The 24,258-nt window shown below is 42.6% G+C and overlaps 1 protein-coding gene across 3 annotated transcripts in view; it reads left to right on the forward strand.

The window, feature by feature from the left end:
• The first annotated feature begins 10,511 nt into the window (after nt 1–10,511).
• Nucleotides 10,512–24,258, forward strand: part of rad18 (RAD18 E3 ubiquitin protein ligase) — a 55,492-nt gene continuing 41,745 nt past the window's right edge. For all 3 annotated transcript variants that reach the window (XM_042707905.1, XM_042707904.1, XM_042707906.1), the window contains exons 1-5: nt 10,512–10,706; nt 11,113–11,191; nt 11,441–11,502; nt 13,640–13,710; nt 22,917–23,395. In XM_042707905.1, the coding sequence (XP_042563839.1) occupies nt 10,656–10,706; nt 11,113–11,191; nt 11,441–11,502; nt 13,640–13,710; nt 22,917–23,395 (742 nt within the window). In that variant the 5' untranslated portion in view covers nt 10,512–10,655. The remainder of the gene's footprint in view (nt 10,707–11,112; nt 11,192–11,440; nt 11,503–13,639; nt 13,711–22,916; nt 23,396–24,258) is intronic.

Consider the following 24,258-nt stretch of genomic DNA (forward strand, 5'->3'; position numbering starts at 1 on the left):
TAAATACATAGGGGATGAATGTAAAGTTTGACTGCATATGTATTGATGATCAAATACAAATTGAGTACAACAATACAAAATCAAAATAAATCTGTGAGTCGGAGAACCGTCACCGACATGCATCTCATAAATGTGTCAGAAACTAGTGTGACCTGTCCATGGTGAGGTGAAGGTGCCATCTTAAGGGGCGGAGCTCGCTGAAGCCATGACAGAGAGATGTCCAATCATGTCCCAGGAACAGAGCCAAATCCCACAGAATTAGCTGACAAACTCAGCTTGCACAGTATGGATATGAACACCACTAATAGCTGGAAATGCTTGTCACATTCTATCAATCCCTATCTTTGCTTCTCTGTGTTGCTTTATCCATTCTTTTTGAAAAGGAAGGCTTTGAAATGTCTGTCAACCTGAATTGGTATTGTGGAGGAACAGCTAGTATTATGTGTGATCACTCCCCACTCAAGCATTGCCATAGATTTTTAGTCGAACAACTGGCTTTGAAGAACTGGGTGCTCTTATATGTTATAACCCAGTAGACATCAATCTGGTTCAATTGTAATTATTACAGAAAAATCTGAATAACAAAGATTTTGTCCAATACAGTACAATGTGCTACACAATTTGTGGCATCTAGCTAAACCTAGAGATGACATCTGGATTGATAAGATTGTGCCTTATGTTATCATATGTTTTAGTATAATATGATTTTTCTACTGCATGCTTAGAGACTTTGTATGTGGAACTGAAAACTCTAACGCCTGCAACTGTTCTTCTCTCCTTCTTATAATCTGTGGTAACTTGACCTGTTTTTTCCTTACACTAAAATGCATGGTGGATGATTTTCTAGACGTGACTGAACAAAATACTTATGAGATTGCATGATTAGACTCTTGTATACACTGTATCCTTAAAAGGCCCAAGTAGGTATGGGTTGCACTCCAGCTGCTTCTGCTTGATTTTCCACATTCAGTGCAAGGGAAACTGAGTGGAGCTTAGATTTGTATTGTATTCAGAGTCTGGTGAGTGAGCTACCTTTTTGCCCAAAATGATGAACTGCTTTGCAGAATCTCACTAAGATATGAAACAGCACAGATTTGACCCAGGATCACCCAATGCATTTCAGCTCATGGTGACTTCAGAGTCTGCATGTGTGTGCTGGTAGCTACAAGTTCAACAACATATACCCATTGTTATTCATATCACATAGTTTTAAAAGTTTGTCTGTGGTTATACAGGTGTTAAGACGTTATCCATTAAATTGAGCAGATAACACCTGGAGCGGGAAATATAACAGGAATCTTGGCTAATTGCCAAAGTAAGTAGGTAGTGATTTGTCATTCAATTATATCAAATGTATTTTGTTTTTCTGTCTACATCTAAGATACAGTAATAACACATACAATGCTTTTCTTCCATGCACGGTACTCATGAAAAAATCAGTAATGGATTCTTCAGGATGGGGGGGGGGGGGGGGGGGGGACGTGCTCCGTAATTTGACATAGAAGGGCTTGTGACATTTTCTTTTGGAGGGAACGTTCTCTATGCATTAAATAACAAGTGTTTAGTGGAAATGTAACTTTTCAAGGGGCGTATCATCCTACAGACTTCTACCAATTAGTTTACCATACATCTCCTCCATGAGAGAGATAGAGAGAGAGAAAGAGCAGCGAGAGAAAGAGAAAGAGAGAGAGAGAGCGAGAGAGAGAGAGAAGTCGCTGTACATCTGCACCACAGACAACTGCTGTTCTTTAGAAATAAATTACTTTCTAGGTACTCTTTAAGTTAAGATGGCTTAATTTCCATCTTACTGGCATTGTGGCATTTGTGGGTGACCATATTCACAAAGCATGACAACATGGCTCTGCCTTAACATGTATTGATATCTGATATAAATGTATGTGGGTTAAATTATGTTTAAGTTTCAGTTTATCACTGAAAGCAACTAATAAATCCCAAGAGAGTAGACATTATTTGGATCAGATTGTTCCTTGGATCACCTGCACTAACTTATCAATAGAGTACATTTTTAAAAGATATGTAGTACTTGAAACTACATTGGCTGGCTACTTTACCCATATACGGGAAAATGTGAGGGCATTCACCTGTTGGATGTTTTAAGTTATATTCTATTTCCCTAGATTATATTTCATTTGTAGTTCATCTTGCTTTGCATAATTATTTTCAGTCAATCAATGAATCAACCAATCTAGTTGTTAGCAAGCGTTAGCAAGTCCTCCAAGAGGATAAAGCGAAAATGCTTCATGATTGAGTTGTAACAAACAACACACACTTTAAATCTGTGTGTTCAGAAAATCATCACAGCAGTCTCTTGGGCCACTGCATAACTTCCTCGGATGAATCATTTTCAGGCAGTCCATGGTCACACTTAAAGCGGATGTACGTACAGCTGTATAGCTTTAAATGCCAATGATAGCTGGCGGTGACGCTATGAAGTTCTAGCTGCTGCAGTGCCCCTGGCATCTAATAAAGAGTGAGAGTTTGGTTCCTGCTTGGTTGACTGAGCATTAATTGAACAGTCTCCTCTCCTTCATATCCAACAGCGTGTCAGAGGGAAACACTCACTGCTGGCGGCTCCTAGTCACTGAAACATCTGGTGCTGGGCTGCCTGGGAGTGCATGGATGTGCCTGCAGGTTCATCTCTACGTCTGCCTCCATACTAGCAAAGCTGACAGGTGAGCAGCATATTAGAATTCACAAGATGCATCAAGCGTGAACTGATTAAATGGATTTCTCAATTTAGGGGAAATGGTGAGCCAAAATCTTAATGGGAAAGTGCTAAGTAATATGTCAAGTCATGAGGAAGTGGTTCAGGTCTTTTCATGTTCCAGCAGTTGGAGAGCATTCGTGATTATGTGTCTTCGGCTTGAGGTATTTAAATCAGAGAAATTGAGGAGATGAATCGTACCACTGATGTCTGATTGGTTGTGACATTTAATGATTTACCTGAAGGTCCATGCATTTAAAACCCATTCATTTCCATCTGAACTGGGAATGGAAATTGTAGCGTCTGCAATAACAAAATAATGGTATTTTAATCAGATATTTTAATCACAGACATATTCAAATGAAGTGAGAGAAACAAAGCTGCCGTGTGAAATACCTGTTTGTTCTGCTGTCTCTCTCACATCTGGCTGATGATGCTCTCCATCGCATGGCCAGGAGCTGTGCGGTGAGCAAATCCCACTCAAAACGATTTCCACCTGCCAGAGAATCAGTGGGAGATCTTCAGCACACTAAATACATTTCATATGTTCCCTTGACCTTGGGTGTGGCCTTGTCAACACACCTGTGTGACTTATCCGGAGAGAGAGAGAGAGAGAGAGAGAGAGAGAGAGAGAGAGAAAGACAGATAGAGAGAGAGAGAGAGATAGAGAGAGAGAGACAAATAGAGAGAGAGAGAGAGAGAGAGAGAGAGAGAGAGAGAGATAGGGAGAGAGAGATGCTTCTCGTTTTGGAGAGTGCAGCACAACTAAATTGACAGTAATACCTTTGACGTGATGCCTGTCAGGACAGGCATTATTAAAAGGCTTCCTTTTAGCTCATGAGCTGCTGATTTAGCTGCCTGATCAAAGGGCTCATCTCTTTATGACAGGCAGATGCTTCACCTAAAGAGTTAGTAGTAGTCCTTCGTTCTATAGGAAGTCACTGTGTCTAAATACTACTGCTCCAAATAAGGACAAAAGCACAGGATCCAAGCTCTATTTTCCCAACCCCAACAACATTTTAAATGAAGGCAACTCTTTTTCTCCAATCTCATTTCATCCAGGCCTGAACTGGCTTGATTGAGTTATCAAGGCTTTATGGTTTCTTCAATCTGTTTCAGCAAAATAAGCAAAACATAGGAGAGAAATTTAAAAAAAAAAAAAGGTTGACAAAATCCAATCATTATACACTCACACCCAATTATTTTGCAATTATTTTGAACTCACACAGTAAATGTACATTTTAGGGATGAATCGTTTTCTCCAGAGCAGTGAAGAAGGGGTTACTCAGATAGAGAGTCTTTAAGATGCCAGAGAACCAGGCCTGGGTCTTGTACAAAGTCGGAATTAGATGGTTGAGATGAAGTGAAATGGGGTATGTGAAAACTACAGCGCTGCGACTCCCAAAGTTTCCATTTCACTATAGCTGCTGGTGTCAAAGTCAGAGAAAAGGATGGAAAATTCAGACAGGAAAAGAGAGAGAGAGAGAGAGAGAGAGAGAGAGAATATGTGGGCCAGCAAGAGAAAGTCAGAGAGAAAAATGAGAGAGTGATACAGCTGTGAAGAGGTTCAATGAAGAATACAATATAAAAAAGACAGAGTGAGACCGAGACAATGAGGACGACACACAGGAAGACCCATTCAGACAATGACAGAGACGAAGAGTTTCAGAGATAAACACAGACAGAGAGGATCAGATAGTAACAATGAAAGCGAGGCGGCATGCAAATTGGAGATTGAGCGTGTGTGGTGTGTAGCAATGAGATCTGCCCAGCAGGAACTGCTACATTCTTGTCTCCTCACATATCTGCACATTAACTACAGAAGCACACCAAAGCACCTTGGATGTCCATGGCAAACACGTATCCCCTTTTACATTTCATTTCAGGGACCACGCACTAGTTGTGAAAAACAGATGATGAACTCCTGTATATGAAGTTTAAATATAGCGACATATGGTAGCAGATATGATCTAAATCTAAATAATGCTCTGTGAGATGACTGCAGGAGCAGACTAGGGATGAAGTTTAATACCATGTGCTGAGGGTAGCACAGAATGTCCCATTTTTAAATGTGTACACAACTGAAATATGGGGCACCAAGTGTAACATAACTTTTATTCGAGGACAAAATCCCTACATTATAATAAATTATAGTAAATTCATTATGAAACCATATTAACCATAATATTGACAAGAGCACATTCTTTCATGCCCAGGAAGCAGAACAAATGATTCCTGTTGTGTACTAATTTGTTGTACTTTTCATTTTGTGGACAAAAGAAACTCATTTAGACAAAAGTCATTCTGTCCATGTAATAGTAGATGTGCTAGGGCAGCATTGGTACTTTTGTGGCACAAACTGCAGAATATGCTACTGTGCCATCCAATGTTCATTGTGACCACACAACTCTTCTGCTATATTTTATACACAGGAAAATATGTTTCATTCCTTGTGCTATTGATTGGGGACTTTTTACAGCAGCCAATCCTCTCACTGCCATATGCAAGTACCTATACCCAATAACCTAACCTAGCAAATAAAACAAGTGGCTAACCATAGATCCTAAACAGCAAGATTTAGCAACAATGCACAACTGACTGGTGGTGACAGCCACAACATGCGCCGCATGTTGTACCCGGGATCCGTAAAGGCCCTCCTTCACAGTAGAACATGCGCTACCTGTAGCCCACAACTGCTAAACACAACAACATGACTGCCCCACCACAGAAGCTGAGAAGCAGGATACAGCAACAACAACAAAGCTGCCTTCGTGAGCATTTCACTGGGGTTTTCAAGTGGGCAGTACATAATGTGTGGCCTGAAATCATATGGCAATGGACCTCAGTATTGTATGTAGTTTTAATAATGCAAAATGGTCAACCACTTCTTTACAATATTTTGCAGCAGAGAAACTCTGTAGCTTTCATTTTTCTGTCTTGCTATGAACTCCTGTTGTGTATCGATGTACACTCCCTTTGATAGGCTTTCAAATAGAATCAACCAACCTCTTAGGTTGAAATGTAATGGCAACGATTAAGTGTTCTCACACCAAATTTCATGGTGTGAGTCAAAATATGTCTATCATGCTTGCTTTCAAGGGTAAAAAGCCTTTCTTACTGTTGTCAGGAACTGTGTTCAGAGTCTAGCCCTGTCTGTGAGTCTAGACCTGTCATTTAAAGTGTGTGCTCTGAAATGAGGAATAGTGCACTCACATTCAGTGGATGACATCTGCAGAGGAATCAGCACAAAAAAAAAAAATCAGCACTTCTCTAGCGTGCTGGAAGGTATCAGGGCTGCTGTAGGACATACACATCAACAACAGGTCTGCTCAGCTGTGTTGACCTGGCACCCCACCCCCGGCCTCCCACAGTATCCCGTTTCAGTGGATGATGGCAACTGAGCTGGTGAGATGATGTAGATTCCTTCACTTTTCCACTTGTTCCATTTGTCTCTTTATTAAACGTAGGTCGGGTTTCCAGTAAGAAAGATGGATGTGTGTTTCCATGAGTGTAGAACCCATTTTCCATCATTACAACTCCAACCAGGAGCTTTTGGTTGGATTATAGGGATTGAGGTTGTTCGGCAGTGTCTTTGTTAATCACTGATATATGCTTGTGAGGTTTTCTTTCCATGTTAACACTCAGCTAGTGTTCCACTCTCACTTCTGTTGTTGAAATAAATCATACCCACACGAAGATGAACATTTGTTGTATAATTTATGAACACTTCTGGAATAATATTTTGATTAATTGTCCATTTACTTCAGACTGACAGTAATTTATTTGATGGGCATTTCTTGTGCTGAGGTGACAAACTTAATTGCATAGACACAGGGTAAAAGACTGACAACACACATTATTCAAACCTTAATTGCATAGACACACATTATTCAAACTGACTTTAACATTGAAATCATTGTTGTTCAGAGGTTATCTACAAGACACAACAGTGCTGTTAATCATATGTCAAATATTCATGCAATATTGACACTCTTTTGAATACCAACTTTACTTTCAAAACTCAATCTACACAATTGAGTTAGTCAGCACATGTTTAAGCCTGAGGCAAGAAGTTCATAATAAATTCATTACAGAAAGTGCTTCATTACACTGCTCCCAGCATCATGAACAGATTTAAATGACTGGGTCTCTGGAACAAGCTGCACAGGAGAGATACAACTACAAAGAAGAATGAATGAAACTGCTTTTTGGAAAAGCAGGATAGAGTTCATCACTACAAAGCTCATGCTTGATAAACAAGAAGGAGTCATCGCCATAATAGGTTTGGTAGCGAGAATCTGCAAAAAACCAGCACAACCTTCAAAGAGATACTTCTGCCAGTTGTAGGAAACCTTGACGATGTTTTATCTCATTTGGCATTAGGACTTGTCTGAGCCATATTGTTAGTTGAACGTTATAGCCTACCACAGCCTGCATTCATTCATTGTGATCGGGAAACATTTTATTAACGGAGCAATATGTAGCCCAGAAACCAAGCGTTTAAAATCGGTACTGAATTCCAAATTTGAAATATTGGTCCACTGCTCCGAAAATAGGCTACACAGTTGGAGTTACTTTTTCCCAGGCCCTGATAATGATAACATATCGCTTAATTTCACATAATTTCACATCTACAGTGCCCTCCACAATTATTGGCACCCTTAGTGAATGTGAGCAAAACAGGCTATGAAAAAATATGTCTTTGCTGTTTATCCTTTGAAGTAAAATTATTGAAAGAATTTTTTTTTTTGACATTAAATAAAATATTTTTCTCCAAAACATGGGTGCCACAATTATTGGCACCCCTAGAAAATCTTATAATTAAAATCTAACTGAAGTATATTACCAGTCATGTTTTACATTTTTAAGTTCACCTGTTTGATTAGGAACTCTTTAGTGGTCAACCATGACTTCCTGTTTCACTCGGGTATAAATATGAGGTGACACAGGCCAAATACCCTTAGTCATTCTTTAAGATGGGAAAGACAAAAGAACACAGTGTCGAAGTGCGACAAAAAGTTGTTGAGCTGCAGAAATCCGGAAAAGGATATAAGAAAATATCTTAACAGTTGAAAATACCCATTTCCACAATCAGGGCAATAGTTAAGAAGTTCAAAGCGACAGGAGATGTAAGGAATCAGCCTGGAAGAGGACCTATCTGTAAATTGACCCCACGCACCGTGAGGAGGATGGTTCGACTGGCAAAAGAATCTCCAAGGATCACAGCTGGAGAATTGCAGAGGTAAATTGAGTCCTGGGTTCAGAAAGTCTCCAGAACTACCATCAGACGCCACCTCCATCACCACAAATTGTTTTGGAGGGTTGCCAGAAAAAAGCCTCTGCTGTCAATCAACAACAAACTAAAGCGCCTACAGTTTGCCAAATGTAAGTCAGACTTTCAATGGGACCGAGTTATATGGTCAGATGAGACCAAAATAAAGCTTTTTGGCAACAAACATCAAAGGTGGGTTTGGCGTAGACAGAAACCCAATACAGAAGAGACCCCCATACCCAATGTGAAGTATGGTGGCGGATCTTTGATGTTGTGGGGCTGTTTTTCTTCCAAAGGTCCTCAACATCTTGTTAGGATGGTATCATGGACTCCATCAAATACCAGCAGATATTAAATGAAAACCTAACAGCCCCCTCTAGGAAGCTTAAAATGGGCCGTGGTTGGACCTTCCAGCAGGACAATGATCCGAAGCACACCTCAAAATCAACACAAAAAATTTTCACCGAACACGGAATAAAGGTTTTGCCATGGCCATCACAGTCCCCCGACCTAAACCCCATAGAAAATCTGTCGGAAGTGCTGAAGCCGAGTATACAAACGTTGACCTCAGAATCTGAAGGATCTGGAGAGATACTGAATGTAGGAATGGTCTCAGATCCCGTGCCATCTGTTCACCAACCTCATCATGCATTATAGGAGAAGACTCAGAGCTGTTATCTTGGCAAAGGGAGGCTGCTCAAAACATTAAATTAAGGGGTGCCAATAATTGTGGCACACCTGTTTTGGAGAATAATATTTATTTAATGTCAACATTTTTTTTTTTCTTTCAATAATTTTACTTCAATGAAAAGGTATGATTTTTGTGAATATTTTGAGTGAAAGACCAAGAGGATAAACAGCAAAGACATATTTTTTCATAGCCTGTTTTGGTCACATTCACTAAGGGTGCCAATAATTGTGGAGGGCACTGTATTTTGCAGTTTGATACAGATCTCAGTTACGAAGTGCCCTCACCAGCGTCAAGTGAAGCCAGTGAGGGCTGGTCAGGAGCCGCTGATACATGTGGCAGAGGGGGGATGAGCTAGAGCTGCAGAGAGAGGCAGAAGAGCAGCAGAGAGAAGAGGAGGAGAAGGAGGACGAGGAGGAGAAGAGAGTGCAGGTCCTAGTGGTACAAGAGGCAGAGGATCTCGAGGAAGAGCAACAGAGAGAGAGGAGAGAGTGCAGGTCCTGCATACCTGTCAAGTTAACATTACTGAAATCCGTGAGGTCAGTGATTGGAATCCATGAAAATATATGAGCCATGCCCACTGCCCACACAAACACACAAAAGACAAAACATGCAATTATAATGTTCCTTTTGTGAGGCCTTTTGTAAACAGGTCTGGTTCGCCTTGAGATAAGAAGGTGGTCAGTGATGCTGAATATTGAAACTTCATTGGCTAGTAGCCTATAACTGTTACACAGACATAGTGAGCCGCACACAGTGTGAACGTGGCAGTCTCTCACTCGCACTGTCCAGCAGTCCTGTGCAAGACTTACCTCTTCGGGAGAATATTAGCCAACTCGGCATCTGCCTTCAAATCATTCTGGATACTTAGCTGTCTCCATCTTTCAAATGCATCTCCAATATTTACCCTGTGTTTTACTAAATCTCTGGTTAATTGGAACTTTTTGGAATTATCCTTGGTGGTTTGCATGTCAATTTCCTTCTCATCTGGCAACCAGGGGTATCGAAATGATAGTGTGGAAATGGGCAGTGGGCGGGATCACACAGGCCAATACACAAAGAGGAAAATGAAATGAAAAAGGAGAATATACTGGCTGTAGCATTGTTGTCAGAGAAGCCAAGATTTCAATTTAGCATTTTAGTTTCCGTAAACTCTGATGACGTGTCATGTTCATTTTATAAATGAGTACAGTAAATGTATTACATATTGGTCCTTTAAAATCAAATACGGCAGGTGGATATCAGCTCCTCGTGTCACAAAGAGCATGGACATGAGTCAAAACTGAGACAGTTAGCCAGGTAAAAAGCTTATTAAACCCAATAATTGATACCAATAACTTTGTGCTCCATTTTCCATGAGATTATCCACATGCTATCATACATTTAAACCAAAGACAGCACCTTATAAATGTTGTACTTTATGGAAAGTGCTACAGTGAAAAACTAAGCTAGGAGAATCTGGAAATAGCTAAATCACTAAATATTTGACCTTATAGACAGAACTCTTTTTGAAGGCTATAGTCCTGTCATGCATAATCTATTAAATAACTTCAAATTTGTTCTAGACATCAGAAATGATTAACACTTGTGTTATGATAATATTATAGGCCTAATAATAATATAGGCCTACAGATCAACCTACTATTTTGATCATGTCAAACCTGCATCCATCCTGCCTTTATCTTTCGATTTGTCAAAATAACACATTCTTTCAAGTCAACCAAATATTTCAAAAGCAGCAACACAAAATCACATGTGAGGCTTTTGTCTTATCTATGCTAGTCTAGCCAATAAAAACCTCTTACGAAATTCACAACAAAGGAAATGACGTCATCCTCACAAGGAACTCTAACTGGCGCGGGAGTTCAACCGGCTGAAATAGAGGTCTTCAGCCTTCATGTTAAGGCAGGCTTATTAATTGAAATATTTTCTTCATCGTTAAAAGAACAAAACTAGGTACTTGTATCAAAATGGCTGTTGCAAATTATGTTGATTTACCGCCGAGTCTGGCTTGTTTGAAAGTAAGTATTTCTATAATCAAGTATACACAAGCCAAGCTAGCTAACTAACTTAGCCCAGTCTGTTTACCTTAACATAACGTTACATGTTACGTTAGATAACAGTGATCGAGTAGTCAAACTCTGATCTGTTTATCCGACTTATACAAGACAATATATTTTGTGTACTATGTATGACCAGCAAACATGCAAATAAAGTTTGCTCGGTAAGCCATAGTGCTCCCGCAGTTAACCTATGGTTGAATTACATTAGCAAGCTATCACTAGCGAACAATACCAGTTCTCTAACAATGTCTCTTGGCGATAAATCAGTAACCATCACTTTTCAGTCCTCTAATCAAACGTTATGTCTCGATGTTGGAGCTCTTGTAGCGAACAGAGTTCATTAACTGTCTCCTATTTTATGCAGAATATGGATACACTGCTGCGGTGCCCAATATGTTTTGACTTCTTGAGCATTTCAATGATGTCGCAATGTTCCCACAACTGTAAGTATAGTCACTAGTTTCATACCTCCTTTGTACATCAGCGATGTCTTACATCAGTATATTATTTTATTTCTAAACACGATAAACGCTACTCCATTCAGATCGCTATTAAAAAGCATGGGACATGCAATGAAAATGCCAGTCTTATTCAGCAGACTTGGTATGAAGTAATCGGTATGTAGCCTGTCATAGCTTTGACCTGAAAAAAGTAACTGAAGCTCAAACCAATATCTTGTTTTTTTTTTACAGTCTGTTCCCTCTGCATACGAAAATTTTTGTCCTACAAATTGCAGTGCCCTGTTTGTAATTTGGTAAGTATGAAATACCTTGAGTTATTTTGCACACCATTTCGTATGTGCAGGTCACTTGTGGGGTATGTCTTTCCTACGTTCGCAAAGTGAAGTGGTATACATTTGTGTGAAGGCTCTGACAGATTATATTCATCCTAAAAGTCAGACAGTACATCTTTTGGTCTTCTCGTTAGAAAGGGAATGCACCCTACCATTATATAACATTCACCATGGCTGACAACAGGAGGTCCTGGTTTCAAGTAAATGCCCCCCCCCCCCCCCCCTGAGCTGGGTTCACTGTCTCCTGTGGGCTTGATCTAGGGAATTGGGCTTCCTAAAACACTTCCAGACAATGTATATGATTAGTGGTGCTGAGTTGTGGCTTTCATATCACTAGATAACCTGCTAGTATATGTAGTCCTGTTGTGACTGTACAAACTGTATTGACCTGACACTTCCCTTTAATCCATTTGATCAGTTCCCTTTCATCACAATTTGTATCCTGAATCACCAAGGGTATGATGTCGTTTGTTATGACAGTCATTACATTCAGCTAATTATTCTCACCCAGGTGCCAAGGGGTGGGGTGGCAAAATTGCGAATTGAATAGGTTTAAGAACTCCTTTGTGCCTCTGTGTCTGCTGGTGTTGTTGTGCCCATATCTGTTGATGTTGTTGTAGTTGTGCCCATATGTTTGCCCATGAATGTGTGGTGAACCTCACACTGCCAAGACTTGTTTACTTTGTTAATTCACGTCAATGCCAAATTTGACAGATTGTTAAATGCTTCTCACAGCAAATTCATGCATGCGATTAATTTAGATTGGTTAATAACAAATTATGTAATTAAGTGGATCATTTTTTTAAATCGCTTGACAGCCCTAGTATTAATATATCTAACACGCTACAAAATTATTGAACCGCATGAATACTGCATATCTGGTTTGAAAAATATATCAGTGTACCGTCTGGAACTTCTGAGTCTGAATGGAGTCAATACTCCGTTTCAAGTCCGAGTCTGAGTCATCAGTGCTCATGCCCAAGTCTGAGTCACAGGTCCTGAAAATAATGACATGAGTCGGACTTTACTACTACAACACTGGGGGCTACTGAAACTAACATATGGGTTGGCATTTCACATCTGAATGTCAAATCTGTCTTATTAGCCTATATGTTGTGTATAAAACTTGAATGCTAATTTAGAATGCAGTCTAATTATTACAGAGAGGTAGACGATAAATGGCCTTCTCGTCTCAGACCTCCTCTCTCTGTCCTGCTTGCTGGTTACCTGGTTTGTGTTGTAATTGGAAAACTCGAAAGGGGAATTAATCAAGGTAGATGCAAGAAATCTGAAAGCTCTGGTATATTATTTATGATTGGTCTCTTCGAATTATTCACTTATCTCTGGATGTAAAATATTACCTGTACTTCATGGACGTCTTTGCTGTTTCCTGAAAATGATTAATTATCACAATATGTTAAATAATGTGAAGACCACAACTATCTTATTGAATAGACTATTTGTTCTGTTTCTACGAGGAGGGCATGGTCTATTGGAAGACCTCAGCGGCAAAGCCTTCTCTGTGTTTGTTTGCTGTAACGTAACGTAAATGCTAGCAACATTAGAAGGATAAGTAGGTTAATTAACTTCACTGTTCTGTTCACCCAAAACACTTTTCTGATGTTGACAAAATGTTAGTAGTCTTTCTTTAATTTCACTTTTTTAATTCTTTAGTTTCACGTCTATGGTTGCTAGGCAAGACAAGTTGACAGTTTTTGATTGCATCAAATTAGAATAATTTAGTGTCAAGCATTGTGTTGTGTAAATGGAACTGCCTTTAACAGAAGATGGATGTAGGTTGTTTGCCAAAATATTGGCTTTCAGTCTCTTACGATCTGTTTGTAAATAATTTAAATTGTAAATAAGTTATTTTCGACCTGGCTCTCCCTGGTTATGTCCGTCCATGCCTGCATCACTGTAACTCAGACCAATCTAACACTAGAGAATGTTGCTCCCCTTGCAAATCTCAAATCCCCCCCTCAGTCATTGCACCCTGTGGCCCACCCTGGTCTCACCTCCCTTCACCTGGGGGACACGGAGCTTTTTTTTGGGTCAAATTGATACAATTGGAGTCATTGGTACATGTTCTTCATTTCAGCCAATGACGGAACAGGATCTTAGGAACAACAGAATTCTTGATGACCTGGTGAAGAGCTTCCAAGATGCAAGGTACCATGTTCCTACAACTTACTTACAACTTTTTTTTTTTTTAAGCTGCTCAGATGCAACTTGTGTCGTGAGGACAAGTACAAATGAGTGTCGATTTGAGTTTGATCTTAATCATCACATCCTAGAGAATAGTATTGCATGAGTCTTCTATCCTGACCCAACCCCAACCCCCTGCTTGTCTTCCAAATGACAGTGCTCTGCATATTGGACTGAACTCAGTGGGATTCTTGATTAATTCAATTCAATTCAATTTTATTTATATAGCGCCATAACAATACAATTGTCTCTAGGCGCTTTACAGAGCCCAGAGCCTGAACCCCCTTAGTGCAAGCACATTGGCAACACGGGCAAGAAAAAACTCCCTGATTTAGCTAATAAAGAGTATTTGACTTCAAACTGCTTTTAAACAAGTGTGGAAACCGCTGCTTCAGGGGCAGGTTGACAACCACTGTTTGACATGACCAGTGACCAATCGCCATTGAGCTCACATAGCGACAACCTTTCAGCAGAATCGCAGAACGTTTCAGGCACCATTTATCGCCATGGTGATATTGTCACACTCTTTTTTTTTCATATACCATATGAGGGATTTCTAAACGAAGAGCGTTCATTCCAACTGCCACACACACATTATAAACGTCAGATATGCAGCCTACTTTTGTTTGTTGTTTTCTTTTAGTTTATTTGTTTGTTTTTGTTTGGGATGTCCAACAAAGCTAACATTTACTCAATAGGGGTCAACCTAAACAATTGGTATTTAGAGCCTGTAATTATATTTGATCTAATTTGAGGGATTAGATTTTATGATTCAAATTTGATGTTTAGTGTAGCCAATATTCCCCAACATTGTAAACATTCTTCCCCTTGTATCGATCCCCATGACCCTGGGGGGTGTTCCAAGTATGTGGTTTAGTGACAAGCCTCGGTAAGTTAACTCTGATTGAATGGTTAACCCCAACTGAATAGCCATATGGCTTTGTTTTGCTAGGAGAATGAAACCATAGTGCTCTTCAATTAGGAGGTTTAACTTTAATTACCCAAGTTTGTCACTAAACCACGTAGGCTACTCTGTTTGTCACCAAATACACCCTAGAATACCCCCTTGCTCTACCAGTTGAACAACAGGAACTTTTCATTTTTAGCTATCTGTGTAATCTTAATAAAAACTAACAGATGAAAAGCACAAGGTGATGTTCAATGGCAACTGCACTTGAAAGCTAGAAGTGGAAAGCTTGTTAATTTCTGCCAGGATATTCCCTGTATGTACTATGCCTTTTTTCGAAAGCGAGAACAGTTAATGAAGAATGCCATCACCACATAGATCAGGGCATAGTCTCCACTTCCTTCGGGCATTGCAACCTAGATTTTGTTGAAACTTGTTGTGACTAACCTTGACGTAGTTTTTTTTTTTTTGGTCCAGTGTGTGTAATCCGCCCTCAAATAGGGGATTTCCCTTAACAATCAAATGGGGATTTCAGTTTAATAAACTGGCTATCTTTTTTGTTGCTGCTTTACAAAGAAAGTTTGCTTGCCAGATTGAAAGAAAAAAACTTGCATTTTGTTTAGTAATCACATTATGTTAAAATTGCCATTAGGGGTACATTCATTTCTTCAGAGCAGTTGTCACACGAGCCCTTCCTGTACCAGAGGTGTCAACAAAGTCGTGAGTGAGTAAAGTAATGAGTGAGTAAAGTTTGGTTTGTGATTGCATGCAGAGTCAGGCTTTGTGTTGAGCTGCATCACAATCTTGCTATTAATGAGCTACCAGCTATGAAGTCAGTGGCTACCATGGGAAGCTGTGATCTTCTCTGCCCCTGAGTCTCGTATGGCCATTGGGGTGGGTAGGGGCTGGCTTATAGAGCTCCCACAGTCCCTATTGTTTAATTTCCTGTTGTCTGCCAGTGGAAATTGGAAACAAGAGCCACGGTGGCAAGGGTGACCCTCCCTCGCAGCAGGTACAGGAGATGGGGAAATGTGGGCCTCCAGTAATGTCTGGTTCTGTCCAGCTCTACCTCCGACCTGGTCTCCTCTGTTTGGGTTTAGATTATTCCTCAGCGAGTTTGTTTGAAATGAAAGCTCGCCCTGTACATTTGTTTAGATTTACTATTGAGGCATGGCAGTTTTGTGTTTTCTGGAAGGAACTGAGGAAAGAAATTGAAGTTGGCTAAAATACTTGATAGACAGTACCTTTCCTTCTCATCCAGTTGATGGTATTGAATTGAATTGGTAAGTGTTCAAATGTATTCTCCGTTAGCTACAAGGTTGAAGACTATTTCAAAAATCATTCCTTTATGTCTTCACCTTACGCCTTCTTGTGTCAGGACAGCAAGTGAGAAACCCTGTACTGGCTAGCAGATTTGCTGTAGTTGAACACGCCTTTGAGTCTCTTGATGGTGTTGGATAGCAGTTGAACACGCTTCTGACTCTTGATAGGGTGTTGGTTAGCAGTTGAACACGCCTTTGAGTCTCTTGATGGTGTTGGTTAGCAGTTGAACACGCCTTTGACTCTTGATGGGTGTTGGTTAGCAGTTGAACACGCTTCTGACTCTTGATAGGGTGTTGGTTAGCAGTTGAACACGCCTTTGACTCTCTTGATGGGTGTTGGTTAGCAGTTGAACACGCCTTTGACTCTCTTGATGGGTGTTGGTTAGCAGTTGCTGAAATCTTTGTAATGGTGCATCACCTTGATGGTGCCGACAGCCCATGAGTCCCTTGAGTGTTGGGTGAGCTGAAAGCAATTAGTTCTCTCTGCTATTAGGCCACCATATTGACGTTCTCCTGCTGCTCGACTAATCAATGAGCCCCTAAATGCCGACTAAGAGTTGGGGCCATATTACTGCAAGGGCGTCTTGGGTCTCCAAGAAGGTCATATGGGTTTTGGCCTCACTATATTGGCAGATACCACCCCAACACAGCTGGATACCCAGTATTGTTTGGCCCAGGGCCCTGGGGTTGTTACCCAGGACATGGAGATATGGAATGTGGACATGAGGCTTTACTATAACTTGAGCTTCCAACACTCTTACAGTTTGGATGGCTTGTTCAGGATCCCTAATGAGATGACTTAATTGTGAAGCTCATCAACTTCGTGGGTGGTTGACATAAACAAGTGCACTACTTGAGGAAGGGATCAGAAGGGAAGGACTGTGACACTGTCCTAATTTGAGTTTCATCTGAAATGAATGTTCTGGCAGTATCTTATCAGACATCCGTAATGGCGATGCTAATGTGGGCAGGAGAGCTTTATTGGCCTGTCATGTCAGTTGGTTTGGTGCGTGTGTGGGTGTACAGCTGGTTTCACATCTAGGCTTTCCTGTCCCAGGTCTCATCCTGTGTTATTGGAATGTGCAAGATGAGTTGCGTAGCGAAATAGCTCAGGGAAAACTCCGGTCCTGGGCACCATCTCTACCCCAACCCACCACCCCACCCTTCTACAAAAATACAAATTACTTTGAATCCCTTCAAGCTCTCAAAGCCTTGTCTAATAAATCAGCCAGGAAATCAGATTGATCTGTCACGTAGGCTTAGATCATCCACTGTTCCTCTCCTCCTGCTTCTGCGGCAGGGCCTGACAGCGTGCCAGAGTGCGGCCCGGGCCTTGTGGCTGCGCCACTAAATCTGCTCCTTCTGGGGACTTATAGCGTCTCCCTTTACCCCCCTACTACCCGTCCCCGCAACCCTCACCCCCCCCCCCCCACGCCAATCTGCAGACTGCCGGAAGGCAGGGCCCGTCTAGTAGTTGTGCTCCGGACATTTGTCAAAATGCATACATTGTGTGCCTGTCCAGTCTGCTTCATCTCCACAGTTAATTCAAATGATTGCTGAAACACAGAGAAAGATTGGGACGGAGAGAGAGAGAGAGAGAGAGAGAGAGAGAGAGAGAGAGAGAGAGAGAGAGAGAGAGAGAGAGAGAGAGAGAGAGAGAGAGAGAGAGAGAGAGAGAGAGAGGAGAGAGAGAGAGAGAGAGAGAGAGAGAGAGAGAGAGAGAGAGAGAGAGAGAGAGAGAGAGAGAGAGATTAAGACAGATGTGCAGGCCTAATTAGTTGTGACTGCTGTTGCATTTCCTGTCCCTCCTAATGTGTCTAGGTGGGAACGCCCCTGAGCATTGGTGACTTTGAAGGGACTCACAGACCTGAGATCCGCCTCATCCCTAATTCAGATGACTGCCGACATCTGGCAACAAAAGTGCTCCCGCAGTCCCCCACAAAGCCAGCCAGCAAGCTGAGAATACCCAAATCAAGGCCTTGACGTGACCTTCTGCCGTAAATGTCAGGCCTCTTTTCTGTGAGGTTTTTGGCCGTGTGTTGGTGTGAGAGAGTGCTTTGGCACCACAGGGCTGGATTTGGGCTGAGAGCTGCATCCGTTTACACTAGTCTATCAAGCATGCACTCTCATCTGACATTCTCTCTGGCTGCGCTTGTAAAGTTTGCTGCAGCACAGGCAGCCATTTGTCCGGAGTGGGAGGCGATGACGGAGGAGGAGAGAGGCTGAGGGCTATATTTTGTTCTCCCTCTTCATTATCCCCGACACCTCGGCCTGTGTCTTTTATTGACTTCCATAATCCATATCGACATTTTGATAAAGTCTTTGCTGATTGGGAAGCTGGAGAAGAAATAGCCAAAAGAAGTGAAAGGTGAGAATGGAGAATGGAGAGGTCATTTGTTTCTTGGATGTTCAAAGATTGATTGTAGAATAAAGGTTGACCCCAGCCCTTTTTGTGCTGTGCTTCTGTTTTGAGCTGTGTGTTTCCTGTGGTGTTCTGGGAGCGGAGAGAGCCTGTATGTATGCATACAGATAATGTCATATTTCCTCTGCCTTGTAGATGAAAGGGCTAAATCTGCACTTTGCAACTTCTTCTGGAGTTCTGGCGCTCTGAGATGCTTATCTGCTATGAATGTTTTGGTTTAATGTCCTTGTGTTTATTTTTGAAGTGGAGGCCATTCATACCTCTCTGTAAAATGATGTTGGGAAACTTGCGCAGGAAGGAGCACTTCCAGAAATGTCTCAGATGGCAGATAAAGTGTTTTCAGATACTTCCATTTACTGTGTCAAGGGTTTGTGAATATTGTGCTGAATTTCTGTTTGATTTGTAGGATTTATTGTTTTTGCAGGTGTCCTGCCACTACTTTGTAGTTCTTGGATACTGAAACAAGTAGTGTGTATAGTGCTCAAGTGGGTATAGTGCTCTTTCTGTAAGTAGCATCCCTATTCAGGTCAGTTGTAGAGACTTGAGTTATGTATTACGTTATGTTTTTTTTGATTTACAACTGTATTTTAAGGTTTGTGTGTGTGTGTGTGTTTTTAAGTCTGCCACACTAGTCTGCAACTATGGTTGTAAAAATCTCATCCACAAAACCAGTTTTGTTTCTCTAACCTCAAGCAATTTAGGATGAAAGCCTCTTCCAGATTATTATTGTGAATTAAATTATATGAACCTGTAACCTGTGCATAGCCTTGTGTTGCGTAAGATGACCTTCCCTTAGGCAGCAGCATAGGCAGAAAAAAAAAAACACACACACACACAGTTCCTAAAGAACATGATTTGTGTGCAGTGGAAAAACTGGACTAGTATAATGTGAATAAGTCGGTATCGATTGTTTGGGGATAATTCCCCCCCTGTTTGGAAATAATAGGGTGTGGTTTGAGTAGACTGGTGGTGATGACAGTGGCAGCAACATAGGGGCAACATAGGGGCAAAGCAATTATGACCCTGTGCTGTGTGATTGTCAGTGGACTTGCCATCAGTTCAGCACTGTTTAGAACCCAACAGGTGGATTGGTCAGAATGTTTGCATGTTACTAGGATACGCTAAGCTCATATTGATAAGTGTTGCCTTAAGTCAAGTTCAGCTCAAATAAATGCTGTGTCCCCATTCTAATGCTCAACCGCAGCAAACAACAGAAAATCTATTGCCCCTGCTGTTCCTCCTGCGTCTGTTGCTGCTCCTGCCGGAGCTGTACATTTAGTCATTTAGCAGACGCTTTTGTCCAAAGCGACGTACAAGGGAGAGAATATTCAAGCTACGAGCAATAGAACCTGGTGTAACAATAAATAAATACTACTTTACATAAGAAATATAACAAAATGAAATAAAAAAGAAAGAAAGAAGTGCAGAAATGTAACTGCTGTAATTGCAAGTTACGCACTAGTCGACGTGCCAGTTAGGACAGGAAGTGCTCTCTGAAGAGTTGGGTCTTCAAGAGCTTCTTAAAGGTAGAGAGGGACGCCCCTGCTCTGGTAGTGCTGGGTAGTTCATTCCACCAACGTGGAACTACAAATGAGAATAGTCTGGACTGCCGTACTTGCACAGACGGCACTGCCAAACGACGCTCACTAGAAGAGCGCAGCATCCTGGGTGTAACATTTGCCCTTACAAGAGCATTTAGGTAGGTGGGAGCAGAACCATCAAGCACTCTGTAGGCAAGCATAAGTGACTTGAACTTAATGCGAGCAGCTACAGGCAGCCAGTGGAGGTCAATAAGAAGCGGGGGTGACGTGTGCCCTCTTCGGTTGGTTGAACACCAGACGCGCCGCCGCGTTCTGGATCATTTGTAGTGGTTTCACCACGCAAGCCGGCAGGCCCGTTAGGAGGGCGTTGCAGTAATCAAGGCGGGAATTCACCAAGGTTTGCACCAGCAGCTGGGTGGCATACTGGGTTAGGTACGGCCTGATTTTGCGGATGTTGAATAGCGCAAAGCGGCAGGACCTAGAGACAGAGGCAATGTGGTCCGTGAAAGTCAGTTGGTCATCAATAATGACCCCGAGGTTTCTTGCTGTTTTGGATGGAACAAGAGACAAGGAGTCAATATTGATGCTGATGTTGTGGTGGATGGCCTGTTTGGCTGGAAAGACCATCAGTTCCGTTTTGGCCAGGTTCAGCTGAAGGTGGTGGTTTTTCATCCATGTGGATATATCAGCAAGACAGTCCGAGATCCGCGCCGAGACAGTGGTGTCCTCAGGAGGGAAAGACAGAAACAGTTGAGTATCATCGGCATAGCAATGATAGGAAAAACCATGCGAGCGGATGATAGGGCCCAGCGAAGTGGTGTAAATGGCAAAGAGAAGTGGTCCCATCACCGAGCCTTGGGGCACCCCTGTGGTAAGGTGGTGAGGTACAGACAGCTGACCTTGCCATGACACCTTGAACGAGCGCCCAGTGAGGTACGATTCAAACCAGGAGTGTGCCTTGCCAGAAATGCCCATACTTGACAGTATGGACAGAAGGATGCGGTGGTTGACTGTATCAAACGCAGCTGATAAATCAAGCAGGACGAGAGCTGAGGATTGAGCTGCTGCTCTAGCTGTTTTCAAGGCCTCTGTCACAGACAACAGGGCTGTTTCGGTGGAGTGACCACTTTTGAATCCAGACTGGTTTGGATCGAGGAGATTGTTCCTTGATAGGAACTCTGTGACCTGTTTGGAAGCTGCCCTCTCAATGGTTTTTGATAGGAGCGTGAGAAGTGAGACCGGTCGATAGTTTTCCACCTGAGTGGGATCGAGAGACGGCTTCTTCAGCAGCGGTGTTACCCGAGCCACTTTAAATGAAGAAGGGAATGTTCCAGAATTAAATGAAGCATTAATCACCTGTGTTATTGCCGGTAAGACGGCAGGCGATATGGCTTGAAGGATATTGGATGGGATGGGGTCCAGCGGGCAAGTAGTTGGACGGCTACCTGTTAGGATTTTGGAGACCTCACTCTCGCTGAGAGGGGTGAAAGAAGGAAATGATGAGCCATTGACGGTTGCGCCCTTAGGGGGGGGAGCTGTACAGCTGTAATGGCCAAGCGTTTATTTAGTCCTGATGGAAAAGTCAGCGGCCATCTTTCCAGGAAAAAAGAGAAACTTCCCCTCAATTGAAAATGTGTTGATTGTTTTCGAACACAGAAGAGCGTGGCACTTATGTCTGCCATCTCCAAGCCCCATTCAATGACAGTAGGCACTCATTTGCTTTCAAAGCCTTTGTGTGCAGGCTGCCACGGTGCTGTTGTGACGCCGCTTACAGTATGCGCCGATATTAATGTAACATCGCACACCAGCTGCTTGGTGCAAGCAGAGCAACAAAGGACACACACACACACACACACACACACACACACACACAAGATGTAATTTTACGCTAGGCTGCTTGCCCCTTGCACCATGCATTTATTATGTTGCTGTGAAATTGCTAACATGCCTCCATTGTTGCTGAAAATCAAGGCACAATGGTCAGAGCACAGTCTTGCTGTCTGAACTGTAATTATCTGAGTGTGAAATAGCCTTTACTCTCTGTGAAACGTTCATGCCCAGTTCAGTTCACAAAATAAAGTCCTAGTTACCAGTTAAGTTTCTTTTTCATGGTGTTTCTGATGAATATTGATCCCTCATAGGGATATCCTTCTTAATTAGCCAAATTAGGTGTGTGTCTACTGGAAATAAAAAGTAATCATTTTTCCCCTAATAGAAACAGGGGATGAACACTGCTCCTGGTGTGTGTGTGTGTGTGTGTGTGTGTGTGTGTGTGTGTGTGTGTGTGTGTGTGTGTGTGTGTGTGTGTGTGTGTGTGTGTGTGTGCATACGTGCGTGGTGCGGAGCCTAGCTGCGTGTGTGTGTTTGTGCATACGTGCGTGCGGAGCCTAGCTGCGTGTGTGTTTGTGCGTACGCAGGCTGCAGTGCGCACAGCTGTGTGCTGGACCGCTCTTTGTTCAGACCAAAGACAAATAGGAGGTTTTCAGCGTGGAAATGTGAGCACTGCACTGCACACCTCATTGGCTCCGCTTTATGACCCAGTAATGGCTCGGCCACCTCCGGGCTGCATCTGTTTTGCTTTTCACATTTCCAGCCGTGTGGTTAACTGGCTCTGGTGGTGGCTCACATCTTTACTTGCGTGTATCTTTCTCTTCCTTCTACCCCCAAGGAAAGGCCATTATTGAACATGTGCACTTTTGTGTGTCAGGAGGCTCGTGTTTCTCTCTCTCAGCGGCTCTTCAACAAGCGAAAAAGAGAGTCAGTTCGTCTCGAGAGAGAGACTCTTGGAGAGAGAACTCCATCATTTTTTTCAGTGTGCCTATTTCTCATTTTGCTGGGTGTTGGCATGTTGGAAGAGTGGCTTTCACACTCGGGTGATGTACACTTGACTGCTGCGACCCCCCCCCCCCCCCCCCACATGCACACGCACAGTTCACCCACTTTCTTTCCCTCTCCCTTTCCCTTTCCTCTCTCTGCAGAAAGCGATTGTCCCAGGCACAATTCGACTCGCCCCCCATCTCCCCCAAGACCCCCTCCTCCTCCTCCTCAGCTGTCAAGCGCAAAGCTCCAGCGCCGCCACCACCACCACCACCACCACCACCACCACCACTGCAGCAGCAGCAGAGGGGCCCCAAGAAGGATGCTTCCGTTCTCTCTCACTTTTTCCAGAAACAGCCGTGCGCAGCGTCCAGCTCTGCCTCGGAGCCCCGGGGGGAGCCTGAGGCGAGGGCTCCCTGTGGCAAACGGGCGCGGACCTCCCGTCCCCGGACCGCCGCCGCCGCCGCGCTCACGGTGAAGCAGGAACCTCTGGAGGAAGAGCTGCCCCGGGCCAATCAGAGGGGACAGGCAGCGCTGCACAGCAAGAACTCCACCAGAGTCCAGGTGAAGGAGGAGGAGAAGACGGACTGTGAGCTCAGCTCCCCGTCCACCTCTTTGGACCTCGCACCTGTAGTTAAAGGTATAATTGCTCTTCTGCCACACATAGGTTATGCCATCTGCAGAAGTACAACGGTATTAAACAGTCATCCCCTTTCTCAACAGTGCTTAGTTCAAACACGTAAGAGCAAGTTATCAAACCATGTGGGCGTGTGATATTTTTCATAGCATGGAGCTCCTTGGCAAAGAAGTGAACCCACAAACATAGTGCATTTGACCAGTGTAGTATGATATCTCTCCCTCCAGCTTCCCAAATTATACTGTACTTTGCACTTGTGCAAGTGTGTTGGCCTTGTGTTAAAGGATCACAGTCCTGTTTATATTTCAGAGGCAGAACTACCTACCCACAGACTTGTCATTTATACTTTAACACCAGTGCTACCCAGTGGACCTTATATTAATCCTCTACTGACAGACATAAACTGAGATGATGTGTGCCATACTATGACGAGCTGTGCTGAAATTCAGTTTCCAGTATTTTCAGTTAAGTCACTACCACCAACTTGTGTCTTGTTCCAAAGCAGGGCTAAAGCGTGATCAAGATTTTCTGTTGTTTGCTTTAGCGTGACCAAGGGTGTGTTTCTAAAATGCGTCGTTGACGCTAACCACTCCCGCAATCTTGGTCGTTACAATGGTCATTTCAGCGGTCAGCAGATTGGTGTTTGTCAACAGCGTAGTTGAAGTATCTGAAGGACCCCCACTGAGCCACAAGTGGCCTGCACAATACACAATAACATCTCTGGCATGGTTGTTTACATGGATCAGCACAAAATCACAGCAAAATACTGGTCAGAAAAGGAGTTCTGCTCGTGACCAGTAATTAAAAGCATTGTTCTTGGATATTTTCTGTTGTGGACGTTTTAATTGCGTTAGTTTGACAAGATT

This window comes from Clupea harengus, chromosome 5, assembly GCF_900700415.2.
Source record: "Clupea harengus chromosome 5, Ch_v2.0.2, whole genome shotgun sequence".
NCBI lineage: Eukaryota > Metazoa > Chordata > Actinopteri > Clupeiformes > Clupeidae > Clupea > Clupea harengus.